At 43.7% G+C, this 21088-nt stretch overlaps 1 protein-coding gene across 1 annotated transcript; it reads right to left on the bottom strand.

The window, feature by feature from the left end:
* Positions 1-133: 133 nt before the first annotated feature.
* smg5 (SMG5 nonsense mediated mRNA decay factor) lies at positions 134-19369 on the bottom strand. The gene is made up of 22 exons (XM_076737216.1): positions 18923-19369; positions 18435-18533; positions 16836-16959; positions 16178-16334; positions 13230-13319; positions 12673-12762; positions 11609-11687; positions 11389-11514; positions 10195-10263; positions 9671-9897; positions 8823-8960; positions 7493-8410; positions 7162-7331; positions 7005-7080; positions 5806-5981; positions 4871-5029; positions 4631-4690; positions 4097-4256; positions 2806-2896; positions 2631-2705; positions 2391-2529; positions 134-1566 (listed from the first exon to the last, which is right to left on the bottom strand). Exons 1-22 carry the CDS (start codon positions 18985-18987, stop codon positions 1483-1485), a joined length of 3372 nt encoding a protein of 1123 aa, XP_076593331.1. The 5' UTR covers positions 18988-19369; the 3' UTR covers positions 134-1482.
* Positions 19370-21088: the final 1719 nt, after the last annotated feature.

Raw genomic sequence — 21088 nt, 5'->3', positions numbered from 1 at the left:
GACTTGCTCCTTAAACCCATGATCTAAACTGCCAATGAACTGTCTCTCGATCAACTGTTGAACTGTTTGAGCACTGATTGTTGTTCACACAATAAGAGGTCGTTTGCACAGAGGAACGGTGAGAGGACAGACGTTGTCATCTTATACGAGTATCTTTTTATTGTTCAATGCATGGCCACACACATATACTGGTTTTCTTTTGCACTGTGCATGATGGGACAGTCACTATGGAAATGGTGATGTAGATGGGACACATTTTAGGAGTTTACAGGGGTCCAAACACAACCCACATTCCTCTGGGAAAGTCAGCTGGCCCCTCTCTTCTGAGCCTCCTTCATGACTAGCTACAACATGAGGCTGACCAACGTCTGCCTGCCTCCTCCTGCTAACATGACACCTTGTTAAATAAATTCTGGATTATAGTTTGTTTGTTTTTTTTTTAATTTTCAGAACTGAAGGACTTGTTCAGTGGATCAGCAAGCCCGTCCCTTACCTTTAAACATTCTTGCATATGTCATTCAGATTTAGCTTACAAAAAGCAAAATAAACATCATTTGGGTACAAAAATAAAATCCAAATTAAAACTTTCAACAGGCCGACACCTGTCATGTTTTTTTTTTTGTTTTGTTTTTTTTTAACCTTTTCTCGTCTCATACAGAGATAGCACAATATATAAGTCACTGGTCACAAAAGTACACCGCAAATGAAGAAAAACAAAACCAAATGAAGTTTTTAAAAAGCCACAGAGGAAAGAAACCGACCCTGGAGAAGTGTACATTTGTCTTCCTCAACCCTTCCTCGAGGCCTACGAGACGCCCGGTTGGTTTGTCAGGATGGAGGCCTCAGGTGTCCGCCGGACAGACTGCGCGTCCTCTGTCTTAAAGTTGACGTCATACGCCCTCAACTTTCCAAAACGCAGCCCTGCCACACCTGCACGTCCTAAACCCTGTTTCTCAAACGCAGACTGAGGGGAGGGGGAGGGGGGAGGGAACGGGAATCCAAACCACTGCTCTAAATATCTATATGGACTCATCTGAGCATGAACGTGTTTATGTGTGTGTGCGGTTTCTCTCTCGACACGTATGTACTCGTTTGCTAACATATACAGTGTATTCCTGGTTAGGGTGTGAACCAGGGGCACTTAAAAGTTGTGTAGCGTCCCCCCCACCGTTTTCCGCACCCCGACCACTAGGGGTCACTCGTTATGTTTAGGAATGGGAGTGGGAGGTGGGAGATCTGCTGTTTCTTATCGCGCCGTTTCGCCCGCATTCCTCTTTTTTTTTTTTTTACTCCGCTGTTTTAACTTTTCCACCCTTCTGAGCTTTAACTCTTTCCTTCGATTCAGCTTTCTTTTGAGTTGTTTTTTTGCCTTTGGAGACGCAGATACACACAGAGCAAAAGAGTGGGAGAGAGAGAGAGGGAGCGAGTGTTGTGATCGATCAGCTGTTCGCAGCGCCGACAGCTGCCCTCCCGTTTGACCTCTCAGCCGATCTCCTTCCACTGCCGGTAGAACTCCACGATGTTTTTCAGCTCCATGCCCGCCGAGCCCGCCGCCTGGATCGCCGCCTGGCCGGGGACAGAACAACAGACATGCAAATAAATACAGAACGAGAGCTATGAAACCCGTCCTCACTTTTAATATACAGTTCTTTTACATGCATTTCTTAGTCATAACGACCAATGCAAATGTTTTTGAAAAGTCTGATGAGATAGAAAGATTAAAAATGGCGGTCAAATCTATGAAGGCGTCAGTGTGCTTCGTTTTACTGTCCCGCTAAGTGTGGCCTTTTGGAGCAGGTGTCAACACTTCATGCCTTCAGGTGTGTTTGGGCAGCATGAATTAGGTCATTTGAAGTAAACTGAACCCTGAACGGTTTAATTTCTGCAGGCTGAGCGGGTACTGAGCAGGACATTTTAGAGTTTAAAAAACCTGAAAACTATTTCTGTGCTGACATTTCTTATTACTTATCAGCTGACATACAGTATATACCAACATATCTGTGATAAATCAACACTGACCAATAATAATCTAGGAAGTGTGTTGTTAAATGTGACATCTTTTACTTTTAGTTATCCTCATCAGTGTCATTTTTTTAACACCTACATACTCTCTGAAAGTTAATGGTAACAGTGTTTGTTTATCATTATGCTCCGTCAGTTTTAATATTCTTTATAAATCTCCTGTTTTCATACAAATCACTTGATGGCTTTGGGATCTGTATGTCAACAGGAGGTCGAGTATATAAAGCTTAAAACTGACAGAACATTTTCCTCCTCATTACGAACACAGTCCAGTGAAGGCAGCACTGTTGCTAAAACACAGCAGAAGCTTAACCTGTTGGAAAACGGTTTCTGGTCTGTAAAGCAACAAAATACAGCGAGTGACTGACCTTCATCGCTGCTGAACGAGTGCAAAGCCCTTCCACCTGATCGCCAGTGAGAATGGTCACCATGCCCGCTGTGTCTTCATCTCCATTGCTCTGGGAGACTGTTAGCTGACGACAACTGTCCACCATCTTGTATAAATGCCTGGAAATAAAAAAAGGACAAATCAAAGCAGAAGTCAGACTCGTCCAGTGAGGGTGTTAGAAAACAAACGGAGGTTAACTGAGGAAGGGGAGCGGCTTTACCAGGCTTCGATGTCCTGGCGCTTCAGTTTATCTCTTTCAAAACTTCGACCCGACTCCTTCTGGCAGCGTATGTACCTGCGGAAAGATGCAATTTTGAGTATTTAGGAAATCCTCCAAATTAAAAGTGAGGTTTGTGTTCAACATATCAGAGGAAACAACAAAAGATTTCACCCACCTGTTTCCTTTGCGAAATTCAGACTCCAGGAAGCGGATGCCGTCCCTCGCACCGGCATTTTCTTTCTTCAACCTGTCGAGTCCATCAATCACTACAACACAGAAGTCATTCAGATTAAGCTTGTGACCAAGCAGACCATTTGGATTTGACTTTGTGCAAAGACAGATGATAAAAACATCTTAAAATATGATCATTCATTTTGAATTCAACAGCAAAATACAAACATTTTAACATGCAATGAAGTGTGACATAATACTCTACATCTGTCTGTGATCAGGTAACAAAAGGGAGACTGACACCACACAAAGGTTGAACGTTGGGTTTTCAATCTGCTGCACTCGATCAAAGATTTCTGGACGTGCTTGATAATAAAATCTGAGGCCAAATATCCAGAATAATTATCCTTCTTTGGCATTACACCCGTGTCTCGCCATGTACTTGTGTGTATCAGGCTTTCTGCGAGACAAATGTAAGACTTTGTAGAATCCAATTTAATACCTGTTTCACAATTAAACCGGCCAAATTACCAAAGCAGGATGGAAAACCAGAAGGGCTGAAAAGGCCAATTATTTACTCCTGAATCACTTTTCCTCTGTACCCCCCTCCAGTGTGCGACTAATTCCAAATGATATCATTAATTTAATTAACTTGACCTGGACCCACAAAAAGCACCAGAAAATGAACGGATGTATTGATCGAATGAAAATCATTAGTTCATTTAAGTTTTAGCTCTAATTAACTCCTGCACATTAAGAGACGACGAGCTTTGTTCTACTGTATCGACAGTCTTTGCTTCAGGTCTGATGGTGCTGACTGAAACTCCACAATAAAAGGACTTAACGGTCTCCTGCAGCACAATCCACCGCTGCAACATCATTACATTAAAGGGTGTGAAACATCTCCCAAAACCCTGCAATCACATGCAAATAAAACAATAAAATGATAGCAAATGTGAGACTTTTTAAACATCTTTACAGCCTTTCAAAATCTGCAGATACCCTGATATATATTGTTCTGGATAATGTCAATGTTAGGTTTAATGCCAGATATGAAGTGACATTATGTGAAATTACTAAATGTAAGATTTACTTCTGTAATACAGGAAGTTTGTCATATATTTTACACAACTGCCCCCCTTTAAAGTAAAGTCAGAGGTCATGAAAAGTGTATCTGTAAATCACTGAATCCCCAGGATGGACCTTGTTTAACATCAGTGGGGGATACACACGGGTACCTGAACACAACACAATATGCAGCTCAGGACAGACTGAGGATAAACCGGCGCACTGACCCGTTCGTGGGATGATGATGATGAAGCAGCCGCTGCCGGCCAGCTGCCGGATGAGGTTCAGATGCTGGCAGAGAGCAGCTGTGTCTGGCACCAGGTAAGGAGACATGGACGACTGGGCCTTAGGCTGCTGAAGGCTGCCCTCTAGCTGCGACACCTCCAACTGCAAGGAACAGACAGCGTGATTAAAAACGTGTGATTAATGGAAGATGTATGAGAGTTTTATGGTCACAGGAATATGATGATCACAGGGTTCCTACACTGTTTAAGTCAGTCAGTGTTGATTTAGCTGGTTCATGTTAATGTCAACTCAACCAGATGCCTCCTTGCAAACATTCTTCACAACAGCCAATATCCAAACTTAATGAAAAGGTAATGATATTATCTTTCTATAATTAGTTTCAATACATGTTTACACAAACAAAAGAAAACAAATGCTGTTTTTTTTTTTCAATATTTTCCATCTCTCTAAGACTGAGCCTTTGGCAGTGATGTCACTAGTAAACAGTCAGTGGTCAGAATGGTAACACTAAAAACCTGTAGACGGAGCTGGGCCATATCCCTCATTAAGCGATTTCGACGAGCCTCCTCTTCAGCCTGGAAATCAACATAAAGGCAGAAGAGTCAACCTCAGAAGGGACAGCTGCTTTGCTCACAAGTAAAAGACATTTTAGTTCCAGGTCATTAATTAAAAATTCTCCACATTTTCACTGTCTGAACGGCACACACGATGATGAGACCTGTGGATCTTCTCATCATTGTTCAGATGTCACTCACCATTCGGAACTGGGCCTTGGCCTGCTGCACCAGGTTGTCCTGTTCGGACTGGCTGATGCTGGTGAAGATTCCCGCCTCCGGGTTGAAGTGCAGCACGTTGCCCTGGAGATTTGTGAGGAAGTGGCCAAAACTGCGGATGCAACACACTCGCACCACACACTGGAGCAAAGACAGAGAAGAAGATGTTGTCGAGCATTATGCACGTTTGACCAGAAAATACTGTGGATGAATCAATTTCAAAGGACTTTTACCTAAACTACAAAATGTCTTCACGCGTTTCAGTGTGTAAACATGTCCTGTTAAAGACAGGATGATAACTGAAAGACTGCGCCCTTACAGGATGCCCCTTTCACCCCCGATCATGATACTATCACCTGTTACCAATGAACCTGTTCACCTGTGGAATGTTCCAGACAGGTGTTTTTGGAGCATTCCACATCTTTCCCAGTCTTTAGTTGCCCCTGTTCCAGCAGTTATCACCTGACTCAGCAGTTCTCCTCAGCTCTACAGAAATCTTAGCATGTTTAAACTCGTTGCTTTAGTTTTACATCTCAGCAGCTCTGGTTCAGTCTCACTGCTCTCTCAGTTCTGTTTTTGGCCGCAGCAGCAGATGTTTTCAGTGAAGAAGCTCTCATAAAACCAACAGTAACGTACCTGACCACCACCAAACAGCAGACAAAGTTAGCTACTAGTGGAGTGGAGTGTTTAGTTGCTAAAGAGCCAGATTTTTCCCTCAGGAGTTTGTGGAGAGCAAAATATTTGAATTAGAGTATATTTGTTATGTAACCAGCAACATGTCTCCAAATAAATGCTCTGCATTCAGCTCAGCATCACATAACATGCTACAATTGCATGATGGAGCTGGTGCTTTAAACAAGACTGAACATCTGTAAAAGCTGAATCCTGTGTGTGTGTGTATACGTGTATGCGTGTACCTCCTGTAGGGGGCTGAGGGAGGGGTTGCGGCGAGTGAAATCAAGACGGCGGTGAGCTACGTTGAGAGCGGGCAGGTGCCGCAGAGCCAAATCCTCAGGCAGCAGCAGACTCTGGACCAAACCGGGCTGCTCACACTCATTTAACAGCTCTGTCACCTCAGTGTTCAGACCCAGCTCTGCAGCACACACACGGATAAATAAATAAACGAGCTGCAGACTCACAGCGAAGTCGTTAGTGTGTAAGAATGACACAGGGAGAGCAATATTCAGCGTGAGAGCTGAGTGCTAGCACTGTTTGTTCAGTGAGTGCACACAGTAAAGGGATGAGATCACAGCTCAGAGACACGGCCAAAATTAGCATTAAACATAGAAAATATCTACTAATCACATGTTAAATATTTAACTTCACGTTATTTTATTAAACTGAATGAGAAAAAATTACTGTGTATTATGATTTAATAATATTAGGATTCAACTTTACATCAAACAAAACTGATCATGATAAAAATACAGTCATTCGCTTTCTTGCAGAGAGTTAGTTGAGAAGATTGATTCCACTCTGTATCCTGAACATGAAGGTATAACCAGCAGGTGAGTAGCTTAGCTTAGCATAAAGAATAGAAACAGAGGGAAACCGCTAGCCTGGCTCTGCCCAGTGTTTAAAAAAATCTGTCTAATCTGGACAAATCATGAAGTGTAAAAACACAAGCTGTGGCTTTAGACGTTCTGACAAGCTGGAACTATTTCTTGTCCGGGCCAGTTTTCAGAGTCCTCACCATGATCAAATTGCAAATGATCACTTTTACGTTTCAGTTTTTGTATGCATTAAATAAACCAGATAAAACATGTTAATTAGTAGAATTCTGAGGTTCTGGGAGGCTGATAGTTTTTTAATCTTTGGACACAGCCAGGCTAGCAGTTTCCTCATTATACAAAACTAATTGCCTGCTAGCTTTGGCTTTATATTTAGCGTGCAGACATGAGAGTAGTATTGATCTTGTCATCTAACTCTTGGAAAGATAGCAAATAAACGTAGTTCCCAACATGTCTCAACACAGCTCCTTTAAATGGGTGGTTGAGTTGATGTCTTCGCCCAGTGACTCAAAGGATATTTTAATATTAGAGGGAGTAAAAATCTAGACGCTGTTGTGCCATCCTGTGCCTGAGCTGTGCAGCAGTGCAGTCGAACAGCAGCTCACCAGCCTCCAGCATCTTGCTGCCATCTGGTAGCAGGTTGAGCAGAACAGACAGTCGGTTCCACAGGCTTTGAGAACTCTGCAGAGAGAAGCAGCTTATTAAATATTGTCCTAAAACATCAACACTTCATAGACAAAGCAGGAGATTCTGCCTGCTCACCTGTGCACACGTGAGGATAATGTCGGTGTTTGTCCTTAGCCAGTCAACAAAGACCTTCACCACCTGGATCAACCCTTGATTGGTCAGGATCTCCAGCTTCTCCAAGAGAGTTTTCTCACTGTGCACTGATTGAGTACTGTGTTGGCTGCCTTCCGAATCAGAGTCCAAGTCTAGAGGAGGTGACACGATAACAAAGCCTGATTTGAACAAACGTGCATTTTTTGAGCTCTTTGTGAATCCAGTAAAAAAAAGGACCATGAAGAAGAAAACGTCCCCAATAAGGAAAGAAAAGCAAACACACACACAATCATTGAGGTAAAAAGCACATTACCATTGTCGTTGGTTCCGTTGGCAGTACCAGGGTTCATATCGCAGGGTGAATCACCGGGAGGAGGGGGTGTCTCCTGGGAGGGGGGAGCGGAGGTGTCAGTAGGGGTGGGAATCCCAGAGGAAGATGAGGCTTGAGGCCTCAACAACATGTTGCTGAAGGTTGGCGCCAGGCGGAAGCAGCGCTTTGCCTGGAAGAGCTGTGAGGACATGGCCTGGAGGTTACTGCTGATGCTGGAGTCGCTGGGCAGGTGAGGCCCGTTAGTGGTTGGAGGTGTGTCACCGTCCCTGTCACCTCCTTCCTCCTTGGGTTGCTCTTCATCTTCCTCTTCGTCCTGGTGCTCCCGTGGCTGACCTTCCAAGTTGTCTGAGTTTTCCGCGTCCTCAATGTCTTCCAGGTCTGAGCGAGACTCCTGGCTGTTCATGTCCGAGTCGGTCTCTACATCAAACGCCGTTCCTCCTTCCTCCTCCTCCTCCTCCGAGCCACTCCCCCAGCTGCCCTCCTCTCCCAGGTGGTCTCTCTTAGTCTCCTTCCTGACAGGTGGAGGATTGGGCGGGGTCCCCGTCGTGGTGCCACCTGTTGATTCAGCGTGACCCCTCCTCTCATCGTCGTCATCTTCGTCCTCTTCGCTCTCAAAGCCTTCGCTCAGGTCGCTCTCGTCCTCCCCGCGGGTGTCCTTGCGGGCACAGCGGCGCCGCCGGAGTCTTGAGAGGCGGGTGTACTTCTTCTTCTGCCTCTGTTTCTCCTCCTCCATCTTGCGCTGTCCCTCCACACTGCTATGATTTTTGGCGCCCACCCTCTCACAGCCATCTTCGTCCTTCTCCTCCTCGTCATCTTCTTGCTCCAGGGAGCCGTTCTGCAGAGGCTTCTCATCTAAGCGATTTGTCGGTGGAGCTGACGGATCCCTCACCTCCAGGTCATCTAAACCAGAGAAGAAAAGCTCACTGCCTTCTTCTGTTTTCATTCAGGTTGTTCTAACAACACATTTCAGATTACAAAACAAATGTTCTCCACTTGTTTTTTTTCCTCAAAGAGCATGTCTGAGTGAGAATGACTGTGTTGAACGTTAAATTGCTCTTGACTTAAAAAAAGCTTCACATACTTCTGTAGATCTCCCAAAAGGGTTCGACCACAAAGAGCAGCGCTTTAATCCTAAAAGATGCTGCTGATGAGGATACATTGGGACTGATGCATTGATCTATGTGGCAGGTGATGGCTGGGAGATTTCCTGTACTGTGCTGACTTACAAGGTATATTTTAGTCTTAAATCTACTTGAAGTTGCACGTTTTCTTTGCCCTCTCCAAATATGGACGCAGGGACTTCCTCTCTCACCTGTGGTGTCGGTGTGAAGTGGAGGCACCTGGGTCTCGGCTTCCTCCAGTTCAGCCTGCAGCCGGATGTTGACGTGGTTCACCAGATGGGAGAACAGCGCCAGAGTGAAAGCTATGGATGCACTATACTGCTTTGAACCTGAAGACACAATACAGCATTTGTTACAAGATATGCACATGTCAAATGTAAACTATATTTTGTGCTGTGTTATACAGATGAAGATCCTTGTGATTTTTCAGCTGAGTATAAGTAACCAAATAAACCAACCAGGTCAACCTATCGACTGATATACACATACATCATGTCAGCACAGAGCCAGTAAATGACAAGAAATGCCAAATACATCTTTGGAAACAGTGTCACTGCTGTATAGTTTGTCCTCCAGAAAACACTGACTAGTTTACTTTTTCACAGTAAAATGTCCTGCCCAGGACATCTCTCTTCAAATTCACTTGTAAATTTAAGGGAAACTTCTTTAAAATGTTTATGCTGCAGGCTGTCAAAAAAAATCTTGTATCGGTGAGGCTATAATGAAAACAATAACTAGAAGTTATCCAAAACCTAAAGTTGTATTTCTTCAGATTTATATTGTAAAATTTCAAACTTGTGTCCAAATTTCAGTTTGGGAGTCAATCCATCACAGATCCTCTTCTGATGGAAAGAAATGACAGCGACAACTTTAGTGGGTGTTTTGGAAAGAATGGCGTGGCCGTTTTGGCGAGTTAACCGCACAGCTCCACAAATATAATATTAAGTCTGGTTGGTGTTTTCTTCCTCTTCTATGAATTATGCAATGAAATTACAGCTTTTGAACATTTGAAGAAAAAAGTTACTGTTCGTTCACCGACCTCCCCTCTTAAGGCTGTGCACCACCATCAGACAGGTGACCACCATCTTGAAGACGAGGGTGTCAGGCAGCACAGGGCAGGAGCTGTCAGCGTGCTGCTGCTCCTCCTCTTCCTCGCTGGGAGAGTGGTGAGTGCCGCTATGCGTCGGCAGCGGCAGGTAAAACAGCACCAGGTTGAAATCCTCCAGCACCGACTGGCAGAGTGACGTCAGCTCCGTCTCCATGAGACTACACAGAGACAGCGGAGGGGAGGCGACATAATGAATCAGTTTGTTTGAACATTAATACAAGCAGTAAACTCGGAAATCACCTTGTTGTGTCCCTGGTGTGTAATGTTAACCTTGGTTCACACTCACAAAACCAAATATTTGACTTTGATATCACTGGTGCAGGTAAGAGGTTTGATACTACAGGTGGCAATCATTAAACATACACAACAGACTGTGTTCCTTTAGTCTTCACATACCAATTAAATGGTTTAAAAATGTGGAAAACTGTATTTCCAGTGTCAGCACAAGCGCTCACCTGTTCTTGGGCTGCAGCAGACTCTGAAGGTACATGAAGCTCACCAGGAGGCGCTTAATGTCTTTTGATCTGCGCAAAAATGTCATAGAAAAATTTAAGAAACCATAGATTACAGATGTTTTCACTTTGCATCAAGGTTTTCTGAACAAGGTTGAGTATTTTTGGCACAGTATCAATGCTTTTACTTCTGCCTACCAGCATCTCTTGAGGTCGCTAAGTGTGGTGTCTCTCTCATCTAACTGTTGGCAGAAAAGCCACTAAGCAGATTACCCGAAACGTGGACAATAGATGTGATACATTTCTCATAAAGATAAATACTGTCCATGTGGCAAGATATGGTGCAAACACACCACAGCTGAATTAAACATTATCAACGTCAGTGACACAAAAACAGCATCGTTTTCTGTCCAAGTGGGAAAAGAATTTGTTAATCTCACTCGCTCCATGTACAATGTTAATTGAAATAATCCTGATGGTAAATAAACTGTGCAAATGTACCATCAAACATTGCTGATAATGCATTTTGACATGCAAACCCATTCAACTCTTCCTTTAGACCAGAATCAGGACGCGACCTCGACCTGAACTCTCTTCCAGCTGTGTTTTTTCCCCTAAACATCAGGCACTATCTCTTGAAATGATTTCACATCCTTCAATTGTGTGTGTGTTTGTCTTTTGATTCCCGTGTGCGTGTTTGATTCCTGTTACTTTTGTTACTTCAACAATCCATTTTCCCCACAGGGATCATCAATTATCTAATCCCATCTGCAGAGAGATGCTGCTTTATCTCACCACTGGTTAGAGTGCCTTTGTGATTCAAATGGAAGGCAAGCCAGTCGCTAATGATGTAATTAAAGATCAGAGATAAAGATTAAAACTGCTCTGGGACGTCAGCTAAAACAAGTCAAAATATTGTGTTTACTGCAGACCAATCTGTAGCAGATAAGCTGATGGAAACTATTAGTACTACGGCTGCTGTCCAGAGAGGGCTCATGATCTAAGGAGGCCTCAGAGGAACTTACGGATGCGTGTGAACAAACCCACTAAGAATTAACTCGAGGAACTAAAACAGGTTGTTACACGCTGCGTGAGCTGGAACTGATCAACAGCTGTTTTCCCACATTTCTCTCAGGATTCATTTTCATGTGTGCACAGATTTTTCAAACGCTCTGAAATGCTGTGACCCCTGCTGACCTTTGTCGAGATGGAGACAGCTTTTTCATTTCCTGCTTCTTCACTTGGTGGTACATCTTGGCAGCTTTGTCAAACAGGCGCTTCAGGTTACCATAGGCACCCTCAAAGGGGGCTTCGGATTGGATGCTAGCACAGATGAGATATGTGTTAACACTCTTGACTTACTGGATTGGGGTTAACGGCACACATAATTGTGCATGAATGTACAAATGTTCCTCACCAGCGTAGGTAGTAGTAGGTTGCTTCAACATTGTAGAATTTGCTCCCTGCCAGTGTGCCCAGTTGGTTGAAAGGCATTCCTGTGGACAGGTGAGGGAAGAAAGGGATAAACAAGTTATTAACAGCAAGAAGCAGTACGCAAACAGCAAGCGAGCGTTACTGTAGTAAAGCTAAGTTTTCTACCAAATAAAATGAGATTTAATAACGTCACAGGAAAAACCTGAAATGATATCAAATATTTTGATGACTTCATGTGTCCCTTCAGCAGAATAGAAGCGAGGACTAACAAATCATTCAAATCAGAACCTTTAAAATTCAGTAATGAACAAGTTAGATCTCACTTGTTTAATACGTAAATAAGAAAAAAAAAAACAGACCTTGGTGAGCTTTGACGGCCAACCAAGAACGATAGCAATGACTTTAAATATAGAATTTTATAAACTGTTGTAACTCTGCATGGCAGAGTCCACACCACAATGATAATGATGACGGTGGAAGACCAGAACGTTATCATTCATCACTGTGGACGCTCACATTGTTCTTGTTATTATTATCATTCCTTTAGCGGTGCTAGTCATAGGTTTTTGTTACCTTTGAACAGAGCCAGGCTGGCTGTTCGCCCCTGTCTCCAGTATTTACGCTAAGCTAAGCTAAGAGGCTGCTGGCTCAAACCTCAGCTCACAGACATGATTGGGATGGATCCATCTCTCGGGAAGAAAGCCAAGAAACGTATTAGCCAAAATGTCTAATGGTTTCCTTTAAGTAGTGTTCGAATGAATAATGCGTTTGCAATCAGAACATCACTTTCTTCCACAATAACATTAGAAACAGAATGTATATTTGTCAGCATCCTTCTTCAATTGCTTTCTTTTTCCGATTCAACATTGAGATTCATCATTCCTGTTTTTGTTCTGGCTACTCAGAGAATTACATGTGATGAAAGCATTTCCGCAGCTTTTCCAAAACAGGCATTCCTGCAAAGAAACCACAGAGTTTACCCGGCTCTCCCCGACCATGGGAACAGCAAAGTGCTGCGTCGGGACTTCTTAGATTACGGTCACTCACCTACGTGTGGCATGACAGACAGGGCCTGGTGGTAAAACCTTTCTGCCAGCTGCTCAGCCTCCACTCCAGCAAGCTCATTCTGATAACGGGCTGCAGAGGAAACATGCATTAAAATTAGAGAAAAAAGTAAAAAGAGACATTAACAACACTTCGTTCGCTTATGAAATGAATATAACCATGGACACAAACAGTCGCAATGGTTGAAGATATCAAGCATCATTTATTTATTTCTTGTTTTTGGACACAATTACTAAAACAAAAGTCAAACTTTGGCAAAAATATGAAATGACTGATTCATAATGACTGTCAATTTTCTTTTATCCACCAAAGGCAAACTAAAATGGTGCATACACAGTTTCATTTAATAATGTCAAATCTATCTAAATACGAATGTCTCTGTATCACATAAGTCTAAACCAACCGAACGGCATCCTGCCAATTACACTCTTTAGCTAAGCCAAAATTTCCCACGCTGAATGACACACACATGCTGTCTCACACCTCTACAAGCTGGGCAGCGAGATGAATTAATTCATATTCTATTATCATGTTATTACCTAGATCTCCAAGGTAGACCAGACAGCGATGGCAGGCCATCTGTGCCCACTCCATCTCCTTGGGGGTGGCTGACACTGGTTTCTTTCGGCCTGCGGGAAAACAATTACACAAGGGGTTTTTTTTCCCTTTTCTTTTCCAGCTTTAGCTGACCAAAATGACTCCAAGTTATGTAACAAACGAATGAGCTTAAATTCCAGCAAAGCAAGAATGTTAGAGACAGCACCCAGTTACTACTTGTGGCGCCGTTTCTCTGTCCCGAAGGCGTTAATATCCAAAAGTGCTTTGGTTTGAGATGGCCAAGAAGAAACTATGAATTGGTTAGATTTCCTGATAAGGTCAGTTTTCACTTGAAGCTAGAAAACACGATTACAGGCAACATTTATTTACCCCTGGTATTTAGCACCGTTGAGGGTCCAACAGACTTTCCATCTCTACATGAAGTCTCTGTAATGCATTGGTATCAAACCACAGAGTGGAAGACAAGCTCAGCCGAGGCAAAGGACGACAACAGGCTGCACAGCACCACAACCGTAAGTGACCCTGCACCTGCCTCTTTCTCTTTGCTGACAATAGACTGACTTGGCACTTCTCCACCTATTTGTCTGCTTTGCATAGTGCGAGGCCACACTGACATCTGATACGAACTGAACTCCTAGACAATGAACACATGAACACCTGGTGCAAATGCAACAGTGTGACCGCACTGTTCAGTATCTGGAGGGTGAAAGTACCTTTTACGTTTCAACTGTAAATGGGGACAAACTTCCAAGAGTTTATGCGGTTTAAATAATAAATCCACAAGTTTAAACCGCTCATAATACCATTTGAATGGGATTTACATCCATTTCACAATGAAAGTCTGGATTTAGGTTCATTTCTCAGTAGCATAGAGTGCATTAAAATCAGAAGTAAACTATATGGTAATAGATGTTTATCACAGCAGCATTTTGAGTTTTTACAGTAGGAAAACAGCAGGTTACAATTGTGGTTCTATTTGTGTTCCAGTAAGACATTAAAGTAAACTGGCATGCACAACACCAGGATCCTGATACGAGTCAGTGTTTCCCACAGGATTTTAGGAGACTGTGGTGGGAGGGTCTCTGACCCTCGGGGTTGGGTGTGTGTGTACGTTTTCAAGCCTGATGTATCTCTTAAGGGCATTTTGAGACCACTGAATGTAATATAAATTGCTGTATATGAACATAACAGGTTGGTATCATCCTTAAGAACATACAAAAGAAAGAGAGAGAGAGAGAGACAGAGAGAGAGAGAGAGAGAGTGCAAGAGAGGTGGCATGTCCTCTTAATCTTCAGAAACGCTCTGATTCAGACTGTTTTCTCCCCGTTTTTTTTTTTTTTTTTTTTTTTTACACTTATATCTTTACAAATACAGCAGTAAGAGACCGACTTTCCCTTTTTGTTTTTCCGGCATCAGCCTTGCGATGGGCCCCCTCATAACCGTGGGCCCGGGGCAGCCGCACCCTCTGCCCCCCCGCCGGCTCCGCTACAGCTTTTAAGCCATAACCTCACCCCTCTTCACCGATGGCTGTGGCAGAGTCACTGACTCAGTGCTGTCGGATCCCTCTTTTCTTTTTCTTTCTCGCCGACGAGAGATATTAAATAATTAATTTCATGTTAATTTTTATAAACGGGTAGAGAGAGAGCACAAACGACAGAGGGATGAGAGAGAGAAATAGCGGGAGCGGGAGAGGGAGAAATAGCGGACAAGTAGCTAGCTACCGGGAAATCAGCACCAGGGATAGCGGAAAGTTAGACTCTGTTTAGAAGTTGACTGGTGCAATGAGATCAGCAACATGGCCGACACTGCTCCGTTATCGAACTTGATACCTGCCACTTTTATTATTAGTAGTTTACGCTTCTGCGTCGCGTCAACGCCGTACCTACGCCGTCGACGCAGACCCCTACGCGGACCCTACGTCGTAGCCTGACGCGCACCTCCAAAAAATCCTGACGTGAACGTCGAGGACTGTGATTGGTCCGTTCAGAACGTAATTTTCGGTTCAGTCGCAGCCCTATGGTCGCAGCACAACAACACCGCCATTTTCAAAGTTTCTGTGGTGAGAGCTACAAGAAAAACTGGACCAAGCCGAAGAAAGAATTATCAAGGAGGTACGCAAGTACGACCACCTCTACAATTCCTCTTCGCGGCAGCAAGAGCCCCGCGAAACCATACAAAGACACAGCAACACCCCCCTAGCGGCTTGGAGGTGAATTGCGGAGCAACGCGTTCCCTCGACGCAGAACTATGAATGCTCAGTAACGGCGTAGGGTGTACGCCGTAGGTACGCCGTCGCCGCGACGCAGAAGCGTAAACCAAGCACTCACACAATCTTGAAATGCCGTCCCGGCCTGCTGTCATGTATGGATCATCGACTGTATGGATGCGGTGTCGCCGGATCGCGCCAAATGCAGCAGACAGTAGGACCGTCTATGAACGCGACCTGTTGGCGCGTGCGTGTGTGTTCACGCGCGCGCTCTCGCTCGCGGGCTATAGAGTAGAGTAGGCTACAGCTGTGTAATCGGCTGACTGACGGATCTGGTTATTATTATTATTTTTTAGGTGGGGAGGAGGGTGGAAAGCGGGGGGGTGGGGGGGTGGGGTGGGGACGAGACTGTGGCGGGCCCAAACGAGACTGTGGAGGGCCGCCACAGTCTCTTTAATTGGTGGGAAACACTGCGAGTGTAGCTAAACAGAATTCAGCCACCACTGATTTTATTATTCACACCTTTGCTTTACCCAGTGTGACACATCGAAACATCTTCAGTGAAAAAGGCCTACAAGTGATCAAGATTTGTTAAATCTGGACAAGCAAACAACCTGTCTTCGTACGTGTGAATGTTGCACATCGTTCAGCATTTAGTAAATGATTAGATGCTGCTTGCATGTTTGCATGTCTGCATGTGAATTCGTGTTTGGAGCGTCTGACCGATCAGTGGGTCTGTGACATGGGTCCAGTCGATGCAGTCCTGCAGCTCCAGCTGGTAATGTGACTGGATGTAGAGGAGCAGGTGTTGGTAGAAACCCACGCCGGCGATCAGGTGTGTACGGTAGGCACACTCCAGAGCGCTGCGACTGTGGATGTGCTGCGGTGGAGGAAAGGGGGGGAAAGCCAAGATATTAGATACACGACCACATGACCATAAACAACCATAATAAAGAGAATGTACGTAGCATTCATATTGTTGTTTACAACAATCACCAAAAGGGCACACAAGCATGGATTATTAAAATATACTGCACATGTATAAAGATGACAAGCCTTAGGGAAACATTTACTGCAAAAGAAAGTGGAAAAAAATCACAGTGTGTCATGCTAGCAGCGGCTGACATAGCTGTGAGCTGCTAGCCTCAAGCAGCTCAAATTTTTAGGGGTTTCATTTCCTCTGGCACCACCCAGGCATAACATGTGCACACTGCTGGTACTCTACGAGGTACATTACACACCAGTGACCACAAAATGGAAGATGTCATTGTAGAGTTGACCTTTAAGTGGCAGCCAGGATGTCGAGCCAGCTAACAATGGAAAAACTTGTTGGCTGACACATGCACAGAGGATTTTCTGCCACAGCTGCAGGGCCAGTTACCTTCTTGTTGGTCTTGATAACCTGGATGACCTCATAGTAAACCTTCCTCCAGAGCAGCTCCTCAGCCTTACGGCCATAGTCTGCAGGATGGAGAAACATCAGCTTCACACAAAGCTCCCTCAGCCTGAAAACACACAGAACGAAAAACAGACACACGCATGGAAACGTTAAAGAGGCAGCTGGGTCACCAGTTTGACAAATGGATCAATAGTCACATGAACTGGTGGGGCAAAGTAACATGAAAAAATGATAATAATCATTAGTTGCAGTGCTACTTTATGGACACCACATCAGTGACACCTGATTATTCTGGTGCTCTCAAACAAAGAGAAGTATTTGTGACATCACTGATAAGCGTGCCTTTCCCTTCTGTGACTCACAAAATCGGTGTAAAATGACTCAGAAGTCAGAGTTGTTGACCAGAATATTGTGAAATCTCAGTCCCCACTTCATGTGAGCGGCCAATGACAAGATTATGTTAATACAGTTAGCATGCAGTATTTCTCATGATCTCATCGTTGAAGAGATGCTTCTCTCCTCGAGTTATCCATTCTTCAGTGAGAAGAGGATAATATAACACTCAACCATAACATGAGCCTCATCTTGCAGAGGTACCAAATTATTCCAATTGCAAGTGAAGTAGAATATAAAACTAAAGCACTGAAACTAAACAATGTCTTGGGAGAACTGATTGATAGTGGATACCTCTTAATACAAGTGTCGAATTATCCCAAAACATGTGCAGTGGAATCTAATCACTTGTGCCACATTCAGAGGTGGTCAAGGATGGATGTGCCCTTGTACTGTAGTGTAAATACACATGCAACAAAAGATTAATCTCATTTTGGATTAATCTGACGAGTTTAACTGATTGATTGCTTAGACTACAAAATGCTGAAAGAAAATACTGAAAAATGCCCATTAGCTAATTATTAGCTAATCACTTAAGATCCATGTGCAGCCCCAATGACACTGACAGACCCTCTAGGACCCAAGGCAGTCACTGAGCGATATGAGATACCATCTCTTCCGTCTCTACATCTGCATAGACACAGTCTCTTCCTCAGACTTACCTCCAACTTCCTCTTTCTCTTTCAGGCCTTTTGGTTCGTTGTATCAACTATTGAAATAACAACTGCAATCCTGTTCGCAGGCTATAATCCTGAGTACACATCTGTATATTTAACCTTCTTTGTTGGGTCTTGAAGAGAACACATTTTTCACAGACATCAATCAACTATACTGAAGCATGAATGGTCAGATTAGATACATGAGGCATGTGTCTAATGCCAAGTGGATTAAATGGTTTTGGATACAGAATACCAGGTCTGAACAGAGATGCTGTGTGCTGTCACCATGCAGCATAATACAGAGTCTAGTCAGCTAAATGAACTGATGGTGGGGAGAATTCATAATCAGGTTCAGAACAACTGGCCAGATGACACTCTGATTACATGTGGCTTATGAGGTTGAATTACACTCCTGGCTCTTTTCACTCTCTCTCTCTCTCTCTCTCTCTCTCTCTCTCTCACACACACACACACACACACACACACACACTCACTCACTCACTCACACTTCTGAGACAGTGGGACATACTTGTTGCGAAGGCTGATGTTCTCAGGCTTGAAGACCTCTCTGTAGGATGCTTTGCTGCCGATGATGACATCCAGCTTGTGCACAGACTCCACCACAGCCCTGGGTAGTGATGGGCAATGGAAACCATTAGCATAATGACTAGTCGACTAGACATTTCCGAAGAAAATGCCACCTCAAATACTGCGGGCTACCAGGCTAGCTAACAAAATTCTTAGTTTCATTTCTCTGTAGCAAGGGTGGTAATGGCAACTGCAGGTAAATCACGATTTGACAAGCTAACATAAGCTACAACAACAGAAAGTATGCGGACTACCCGGTCAGACTGTGCAGGGATGTTGAGCTACTCACTGTCGTGACAAGTTACTGAATGGAAGAATAGGTGGACCCTGGCTTCTGTTAGCAAACATTACTGGCTAGCTATGCTAGCCAGCGCAACAGCGTTCAATTAGCACCTTGGTTAGCTACGCAAAACGGCCTCGCCAATTTACCTGTAAAGCCGCTTGATGAGAAGGACTTTCGCCTCTGGCTCGCTGTCCTGTCCTGGTCCACTCATATTAGCGAGAAGCCAGTTGTTTGATCACACGCTCCAGCGTTTAGTCACCGTTTCCTTCAACCTTACCGACACACAGTTGTCAGTGCTACTCGGGTTTGTTCCCCGGCAGTGACAACCGTGTTGATAGCCAGCTATCGCTAGCTATCAAGGTAGTGTTAGCTTTCGTCCCTTTCCCTCCGTGTCTCTTTCGTTTCTTATGCCCTTTGGCAAGACCCCCTCTACCCATCCGTTCTGAAAACCGGGTAGGAGGGGGTGCCCAGTAATTTATGCTCTTCCTGGTCAGCTAAAACGCTCTGATATGCTTCTTGTGTTGTTCCCTGTTCCAGCCGTTGCTACGAAGGCGGCCATTATTCCTATCAGGCAGTGACCGCATGAATATCGCGAGACTACAGAACATACCCCCAGATTATACCAGGGGTTGCCAGGTAGTGTACAGATCCTTCATTTGCAAAGAAAAAAAACTTGATGAAAAGATTTAAATCATCTGCAAATTAGAAATTCATAGAAAATAGACTTCAGACGAACAACACGCACTGAAATACCTTTGTTATAGCACATCTTCGTGTTTCATGTTTTTGGTGAGAGAGGCAGTAAAACTGGTAAATCCTGTTAATACTTTGTGAGAAGGAGGAATCTTCACTTTCTGTGGGGTTGGTTTCTCCCAGTAAAATCCTCAATGAAGTACGTACAGTCTTATGTTCCCTTTACATTATTACTCTCATTATGACTGATCTCCCACTATCTCCATAATGTGATCTGCACAATTTCCCTGCTCTGAATCAAATCAGGGAAATTGTGCATATCACATTGTGATTTTAATAATCATACACAATCATGTGAAAATATAGAAAAGTCTCTACTGACCTATGAACCACTGCACTCACTGTCATTTATTTTGTCCAATGAGAACTCTTATCACCTATCTCTCTCACTTTTCTACAGAATTTTTTTGTACTTGATGGAATAGGACAACCTCATCCTTACTGAGATATTCTAGTGACCTCATGGTGAATACATGGTATATTTATATTCATGTATACACAAATTGACTTGCAGTTCTGTCACAAACAACTATCTGCTCTTTCTTGTCACTGGCACGCCCTCCATGTCTTTTCTCTTTACAAAACACATGGGACAGATGAAAAAACTGTTGCCAATTATGATGTAATCATATTAACCAGTAAGAATTTTGTTATCTAATGTGCACAGTGGTCACAGCTACTATAAACTGTGTTGTTGTAATTCCCCCTGGTTGCCAGCAGAGGTCTATAAAGATCATCAATTATTTTACCTCTATAAATGCAGCCTTAGAGTCACAGGAGAAAGGTAATTTGAGAGATGCTTGTTTCTTAAATTTCATAGATTTTTATGTATTTCCTGACAGATGATGATGGAGGATCACTGAAAGATGGAAGTCAATGGAATATCAATTAGGGAGAAAAGGGTAGTTTCATTAAGATGCTGGTTTACTATGTAATGTTTTTTCAATTGTGTAAGCATGTAACGGCGTTTTCCATGTAATTTCAATATAAATACTAAAGTTTTATTCTTATATAATGTGATAAGTTCATCTTTGGATGAATGTTCTTCAGTATTTAACCAGGCAGATTAAATTATATGAAGGTATTTCATGCTCGGGTCTGGAGCAGTTTGAGGTGGAACTCTCAGCTCTGTTTGTTCTCTTTACACAGCATGGACCGTCTATTGCTCCTCCATTGTGCTCATTTTTTTTCTGCTCTGTCCAAACTCAGAAGTTGCCAACCCACTAAGGAACTGCAGGCGATTAAGTGTAGGAGGATGAGGATAATTACAAGCTTGCTATATTCAGTCGAGTCCCCAGTTCCCAGATCCTGCCTGCCATCCACACTCTCAGCACCTCAGCCGAGTGTGAGGAAATGATCTGCTATGCTCACCGAGAGAAGAATCACAGTCCTGAGATGCAGAGACAATGCAGATGACCCAGATGAGCAAGCGCTGTGATGCTCCTGCAAGTTTAGCTGTGATCTAACCACAGATACAGACACAAAATAAGAAGGCATGAGCTTTTAAGCCTAGAAGGTGAATCTATTTCAGACACTGGAGGAAAGGTACAACCATCAAA

Source organism: Chaetodon auriga, chromosome 8, assembly GCF_051107435.1.
Source record: "Chaetodon auriga isolate fChaAug3 chromosome 8, fChaAug3.hap1, whole genome shotgun sequence".
In the NCBI taxonomy this organism is placed as follows: Eukaryota; Metazoa; Chordata; class Actinopteri; order Chaetodontiformes; family Chaetodontidae; genus Chaetodon; species Chaetodon auriga.
Note: the sequence above shows the minus strand (reverse complement) of the source record. Positions and strands in the feature narration are given on the sequence as shown.